Source organism: Sander lucioperca, chromosome 20, assembly GCF_008315115.2.
Source record: "Sander lucioperca isolate FBNREF2018 chromosome 20, SLUC_FBN_1.2, whole genome shotgun sequence".
Lineage (NCBI taxonomy): Eukaryota > Metazoa > Chordata > Actinopteri > Perciformes > Percidae > Sander > Sander lucioperca.
Genome location: NC_050192.1, coordinates 22,927,332 through 22,934,831, shown reverse-complemented (window position 1 = coordinate 22,934,831; position 7,500 = coordinate 22,927,332). Strand labels below are relative to the sequence as shown.

At 45.1% G+C, this 7,500-nt stretch overlaps 1 protein-coding gene across 3 annotated transcripts in view; it reads right to left on the bottom strand.

Moving 5' to 3' along the window:
• LOC116051995 (protein tyrosine phosphatase receptor type b) overlaps positions 1 to 7,500 on the bottom strand; it is a 65,713-nt gene that overhangs the window by 43,189 nt on the left and 15,024 nt on the right. For all 3 annotated transcript variants that reach the window (XM_031302478.2, XM_031302479.2, XM_031302480.2), the window contains exons 4-10: positions 7,291 to 7,431; positions 6,956 to 7,216; positions 5,714 to 5,989; positions 3,715 to 3,831; positions 3,465 to 3,611; positions 2,319 to 2,436; positions 610 to 755 (exon numbers count right to left, since the gene is read on the bottom strand). In XM_031302478.2, the coding sequence (XP_031158338.2) occupies positions 610 to 755; positions 2,319 to 2,436; positions 3,465 to 3,611; positions 3,715 to 3,831; positions 5,714 to 5,989; positions 6,956 to 7,216; positions 7,291 to 7,431 (1,206 nt within the window). The remainder of the gene's footprint in view (positions 1 to 609; positions 756 to 2,318; positions 2,437 to 3,464; positions 3,612 to 3,714; positions 3,832 to 5,713; positions 5,990 to 6,955; positions 7,217 to 7,290; positions 7,432 to 7,500) is intronic.

Below are 7,500 nucleotides of genomic sequence, written 5' to 3'. Positions count from 1 at the left end.
ACAAAACTTGGAAAAACAAGACAGGAGAAGTAACTACAGCCTTGTAACTGAAACACATTTTGCAAAAAATCTCACGTACCCCCTGCAGTCCTCCAAAGTACCCCTAGGGGGACATGTACCCCCATTTGAGAAACACTGCTTTAAACCAATCACAGTCATCTTGGGCAGTGCTAAGCTCCGGACGGAGCCACGGTGCCTCTGCTAAATAGTCTCAGGAAGGAACTTGTTTTGGTGGAACATGTGTACGCTCAAAAGTAGTTTTAGTCGTGCAACAGAAAACTCAGATTGGACAGATAGTCTAGCTAGCTGTCTGGATTTACCCTGCAGAGATCTGAGGAGCAGTTAACCATAGTCCTCACAAATCCACCAGAGGTTAGAACGCCAACACAGAGACAGAGGAAGGGGACGGACATCCGGCCGAAAAAAGGGACATCGGGCGGAATTTCAGGCAGCACCTAAACAGTCCCTGAAGTTGAACGTCGTGGACATGGACTACATGAAATATAACGCTACCCTAAAAAACCCTAATACTCAAATTAGAGATAATAATTACATTATCAGTAATAATAGCGGCAGTTTGAATCTGAAATGTAACTTGGAGTAACTCACCGGTGCGTGCCTCCAGACTGGTGCTTGCAGAGCGCAGCCCCCCGCTGACGGCGGCGGCCTGCAGCCGGTAGAGGGCGCCGGGAGTCAAACCAGCAACCAGCAGAGAAGAAGAACCAACCGGAACGCTGTAGTTCTGAACCACGACACTGAACACGCAAAACATTAGACAGACATCAAAATAAAAGTCCATGTATTCTGGTTCAACTTTTTAAACATTTGACCCAGTTTAAAGGTCCAATGTGTGGGAATGTCTCCCATCTAGCGTTGAGATCATATATCAATCAACTCTCTCTCACCACGCAGTTCAAAGTACGTATTAAAAGAGACTTCAGATACAGTATTAGGGGACCACTAAGGTCTATATAAAAGCATCCAAAGAGCAGCATGTCATGGGACCTTTAAAGTCAGTAATCAGCTGGGGATGTTTCATGCTGATATCTGTTAGTTCAAATGTTTTCCCTGTTAACCTGCAGTGTCTACGGTAGTCTTCACGCTTCAAAAAGCCGGTCTCTTGCTCTTTTCAATCTCCGTTTTCTTTTTCTGGGCGAAGAAGAAGACTCCTGTTCCTGAAATTTGGATTTTGAATACGTGTGGTCCTCCATGTTTCCTTCTTCAAACTTGCCGGGGCCGGGAAGCTACGATACCCGTTAGCAGCATTAGCAGCAGCTGTTAGTTCATCATGTGACAGAGAAAACGTGAAAGGTGGAGCAGTACGTCCTGTATGTCCCTTACCGGCTAACGTATTTCAAGATGGAGCATGAATATGGAGCGTCTACCCCAGTTCATGCAAACGCAAATATTAAATTTTGAGCCAAAAGGAATACTTGGAATTGATGGTGGTGGTCAATATTCATGAAAAAGGACAAGTTTGTGAAACGGGCAACACTGATTTGATAATGAACTAAACACGTTACACACTGGACCTTTAAGATGTTTATGAATTTTTGTGTCTAAGTGACTGATGGGAACAACAATCTTTGACAATGGTCCAGTATTAGGCGAGACAGCGGCGAAAGCTGCAATGTAATGTTAACGGGCAATTGTGCACCTTCAGTTTAGCGTCCACCAAAAGTTCTGTTTTTGCCGCTGACAGACTCAGATTATTATTCTAAGTGTCTGACAACATTATGGAAAGGATCCCTACAGAGATAGACCTTTTAGTTAAAGAGTAAGATCCTTTTAGTTTAACATGAAACAGCCCTGAAATCACCATCAGCAAACTACACCAGACTCCATGTAAATAATCAGTACTTTTATCATCGTAAAACACACTTCATTCAAAGTGGACAGAAACAGAATAAAACTACCAAAAGCCGTCTTGGTTCATCTTTCCACTGTTCCAACAATCACCACTCTGGTTTGGTTGAAATAAACCCTTAATTCACCCATTTACTTGTAGAGATATGCTGGCTCTATACACGGTAAAAGTACTGATTATTTACATGGAGTCTGGTGGGTTTGGTGATGGTGATTTCAGGGCTGTTCCATGTTAAACTAAAAGGATCTTAATCTTTAACAAAAAGGTCTATCTCTGTAGGGATCCTTTCATAATGTTGTCAGACACTTAGAATAATAATCTGAGCCTAAATGTATAGTTGACCAATCAGATAGCCCGGTTGGATCTTCTCATTGTATAATTAACATTTGATAGAGCTACAGTAGGCGAGCAGAACCTCCCTGCTTCCACTCTTCCTTGTTTAGAAACACACCTGTCTTGCAGGAGAGTCAGAGTGAACGAGTCCACGTCTCCCGGTGGTTTTTCCCATGATGCCTGAAGGCTGTTGACCCCGGAGCATGTCAGAGTAATCGCTTGCAACGCCATGGGAACTGCAACACATACAAATACACACACTGTATAGTTACTACACACATGAGGACCAGCACCTGCAAGTCTGAGCAACCCAGATATTATACCTATTAATTTGATTATTCTTTCATCTGACCGTACTATTGTAATTGTTTAATTACTATCATGTAGTGAAGCTCAACTAACAGTATAACCTCAGCCCTGTTATGTACACTTTAATTTGGTCCACGGGCCTTGATGTCGTGTTTCTGCTGAGAGTCCGCAACGACACAGTTTATCTCTGTGTGTGTGTGTGTGTGTGTGTGTGTGTGTGTGTGTGTGTGTGTGTGTGTGTGTGTGTGTTTCTGCCTGCGTGTGCATGTGTGTGCTAGTGTGTGTGTGTGTGTGTGTATGTGTTTCTGCCTGCGTGTGTGTGTGTTTCTGCCTGCGTGTGTGTGTGTGTGTGTGCTAGTGTGTGTGTGTGTGTGTGTGTGTGTGTGTGTGTGTGTTTCTGCCTGTGTGTGTGTGTGTGTGTGTGTGTGTGTGTTTGTGTGTGTATGTGTTTCTGCCTGCGTGTGTGTGTGTGTGTGTGCTAGTGTGTGTGTGTGTGTGTGTGTGTGTGTGTGTGTGTGTGTGTGTGTGCGTCTATCTGTGTGTGTGTGTGTATGTGTGTGTGTGTGTGTGTGTGTGTGTGTGTGTGTGTGTGTGTGTGTCTTTAGATATTGAATAAGACATCAAACATGTAGTTTTCTGTCGTATTCAACATTGCCGGCCCCAAAAACAAACGACAAAGCAAGGTACCTGCCTTTAAAATCTCCAAAATGTGTAATTTTTTGCACTTTTGGTCCTTTAATTCCAAGAAAAAAACTCAATCTGTGTCCTCAGAGTGCAAATATCTGCTCGCAAACCCGACAGCAAAGTTAATTTTAAGGATGGAAGGTTAAAATAACTCAAATTAGATCATTTACAATTAATTAAAGTACCTTAAGTTGTAAAAGTTTGGACTGCACTAATGAATATTTTTACCTTTAAGATGTATTTCTGAGAAGTCACAGATATCAAAACAAACCTGTCCTCCCTTCCAATGACACGGAGGTGTTCAGTTTCCCACTCCTGGTTGTCACGGTGATGGTGTACAGACGCCCAGGTGTGAGCACGTTGAGCGTGCACTCCCTCATGTTTGGCTCCACCTCCCTGGTATCCACGGTGACGTTACCTACGAGAGACACAGGAAGCGATAATTACAATATCGGTTAATCATCTACATCTAAGCTCTGAGCCACAGAAAAAAAGTTAAATCAAAAATACTGGATGGTTACCGTGGCGAAGGGTCAGGAAGTAGCTGTCACGTGACCCAGAGGGGGCGTGGCTCCACATGGCGCTGAGCGATGTCTCGTCAGAGTGTCGTACGTGGAGGTCCAACACCGAGGCCGGAACTGCAGAGACACAAGGTGAGTTCAGGTAAGAGCTTATGCTGCGTTCATGCAACCTGGGAATATCAGGGACCGCCCCCGTGATTAGGTTGTTAGGTTGTTGACTGCCAGCGTTCACATGGTCGGGATGCGTGTTCTTCCTCTTCTGTTATATTGGCGTTTGGCATAACAACTTGTTGCATGACTGCCACCAACGGTTGGCCGTAGCCGAGAGCATCAGGTGGTGAAAACACGGAGGACACAACAACAAAAGATTTGCTGCTGTTTTCTTATACGAGCATAGAAACAGCACATGGACAGGTGTTTGTTTGTGTTATCTGTAGGACAACGTTATTAACCCAGTTTAAGAGTGATTTCCTCTCTAAACTACTCACATGGTTTTATTTAAAGGGTAAGTTTGGTATTTTTTCAACCTATTGTGTCATGTTTTTGTGTCTAAGTGACTGATGGGAACAACAATCTTTGAAATTGGTCCAGTATACGTTAACAGTTAACGGGCAATTGCTCACCTTCATTTTCCGTCCACTAAAAGTTCTGTTTGTTGCCGCTGACAGACTCAGATTATTATTCTAAGTGTCTGACAACATTATGAAAGGATCCCTACAGAGATAGACCTTTTAGTTAAAGAGTAAGATCCTTTTAGTTTAACATGAAATAGCCCCGAAATCACCATCACCAAACATATAAGCATATTTCCACCAGACTCCATGTAAATAATCACTACTTTTAGCGTGTATAGAGCCAGCATATTTCCACCAGACTCCATGTAAATAATCAGGACTTTTAGCGTGTATAGAGCCAGCATATTTCCACCAGACTCCAGGTAAATAATCAGGACTTTTAGCGTGTATAGAGCCAGCATATTTCCACCAGACTCCATGTAAATAATCAGGACTTTTAGCGTGTATAGAGCCAGCATGTTTCCACATGTAAATGGGTGAATTAAGGGTTTATTTCAACCAAACGAGATTGGTGATTGTTGGAACAGTGGAAAGATGAACCAAGACGGCTTTTGGTAGTTTGATTTAGTTTTTGTCGACTTTGAATGAAGTGTGTTTTATGATGATAAAAGTCCTGATTATTTACATGGAGTCTGGTGGGTTTGGTGATGGTGATTTTGTTAAACAAAAATTAATCTTACTCTTTAACTAAAAGGTCTATCTCTGTAGGGATCCTTTCATAATGTTGTCAGACACTTAGAATAATAATCTCAGTCTGTCAGCAGCGGTGGTATTTTGTTAAGTTTATGTATTTTCTGTCATATTTGTGCCATCATATACCTTTCTTGTTATACATTTCTGCAACGATGTTTCTGTATATTCCTCCCGTAGTCATTTTATGTCTATATTTTCTGCAGTAATATGTATATATTAGTGGTGGGAAGAAATCAAAATTCACGTATGTGTCTTGATTTTTTTTGTCCCCAGTATCAATATTTTGTATTTATTATTTTTACCAATGATTGACCTAAATATTTTCTGTTTCTACGGTACCGCTGACGGTGACTACATCATGGGCCCTATTTTAATGATCAGAGCACACGGCATGAAGCGCCTGGCGCAGGTGTGTTTAGGGCGTGTCCAAATCCACTTTTGCTAGTTTAACGGCGGAAAAAAGTGTCTGTGCGCTGGGTGCATGGTTCAAAAGGGTTGTACTTAGTGTCTTCATTAATCACACACCTCCCTGTAAGACCAGCACGCCCATGGACCACAGATGGGCACAGGTGCATTTGTTATTTAAACGACGTGGGCGCTGGACGGTCTTAAAATAGCAAAGACACTTTGCGTCGGGCTTTGTACTGCGCTCCGTCGGGTGCAAGATAGGGCCCCATATCTGTTTCCAGCAAAACATGATATGATGTTGTATATTCCTGCAGTAGTCTGACCTGTTGCTCCTTCACAGCTGCTCTCAGCCGTCAGTCCTCCGCTCTCCACTCTTAGCACAGCTCTGTACAGCCTCCCAGGCGTTAGTCCCGTCCCGGGGAAGCTGAAGTTCGACGCCTCTCGCTCCGGAGTGGCGCTGACTAACAGCTGCGACCCGTCAAACAGGAGCAGCGTGTAGCTCTCCCAGCGACCAGCGGGGGGCGACCAAGACAGGAGGAGGCCGCTGCCAGAGGGGGAGGGAGAGGGAGACAGGGAGAGGAGGGACGCTGCCGCCGGAGCTGGAGACGAGACACAAAGGATGAAGAAATAAAAACAATGAAAAAGAAAGAGAGATGAAAAGAGGTTAAAGGCTAGAAGGGACACAGCTACGGCGACGAGAGTAAAGTTTAGGAACAAAATAGTGGTTTATAGTGGCAATCAACTATTTTCTGATTCTGGGTTTGGATTAGTCCAGGATTGCTCTTGTTCTGCCAGAAATTCCGCCTGATGTCCTTCTTTTTGGATGTCCCGTCCCCTTCCTCTGTCTCTGTGTTGGCGTTCTAACCTCTGGTGGATTTGTGAGGACTATGGTTAACTGCTCCTCAGATCTCTGCAGGGTAAATCCAGACAGCTAGCTAGACTATCTGTCCAATCTGAGTTTTCTGTTGCACGACTAAAACTACTTTTGAACGTACACACGTTCCACCAAAACAAGTTCCTTCCTGAGACTATTTAGCAGAGGCACCGTGGCTCCGTCCGGCGTTTAGCTCCGCCCAAGATGATTATGATTGATTTAAAGAAATGCCAATAAACCAGAGCACGTTTTTCTCCCATCCCAGAATGCTGTGTGGACTAGCCAGACCTTCCTCCACAGCAATGTGGTCTGGCAATGCAAGACTAGGTTTGGATTAAAACACTACAGAGGAATGAACATGCGTTTCTTGGGTGAAATTCTGCATAACTTCTAGCCGTAGCTGTTTCCCTTCTAGCCGTAGCTGTATCCCTTCTGGCCGTAGCCGTATCCCTTCCGGCCGTAGCTGTATCCCTTCTAGCTGTAACTGTATCCCTTCTAGCCGTAGCTGTATCCCTTCTAGCCGTAGCTGTATCCCTTCTGGCCGTAGCCGTATCCCTTCCGGCCGTAGCTGTATCCCTTCTAGCCGTAGCTGTATCCCTTCTAGCCGTAGCTGTATCCCTTGTACCCGTAGCTGTATCCCTTCTAGCTGTAGCTGTATCCCTTCTAACCACAACCAAGAAAAGAACCTCACCTGTCCTGACGGTGATTTCTGATTGGCTCGTCAGCTTGCCGCTCCTGGACGTCACCGCGACCCGATAGGCCGAGCCGGGAGTCAGCTGGTCGACGGCGACCTCCATGGCGTCCGGCGGAAGCGTCGTCTCCCAGCGGCTCGTGCCATTGCTCGAGACGGTGGCGAAGAGCGCGTCCAGGTCGCCCGCGGGACGCTGCCATGACAACAGCAAGCTGGTGCTGTTGTTGTAGTCGGCGGTGAGGTTGGAGACGGCGGCGGGAGCTGCGAAAGAGATTTTAGATGTATTTCCTTATTGATTTCCTTTACTTCCTGTCTCCTTCTTCTTCTCTCTGTACCTGTTTGAGCCGCCGTCGTCTGGCCGCTATGCAGCCCGCCAGCCTCCGTCACCACGGTAACGTTGTACAGTCGCCCGGGCGCCAGGTCGAGGAGCGTGTGTTGCGTCGCCGTGCTCTCTAACGTCTCGTTCCTCAGCAGACCTGCAGACACAAATTACCCTTTTAATCCCTCTTATTTTCTCATCTATTAATACAGGAAGTACTCTTTTA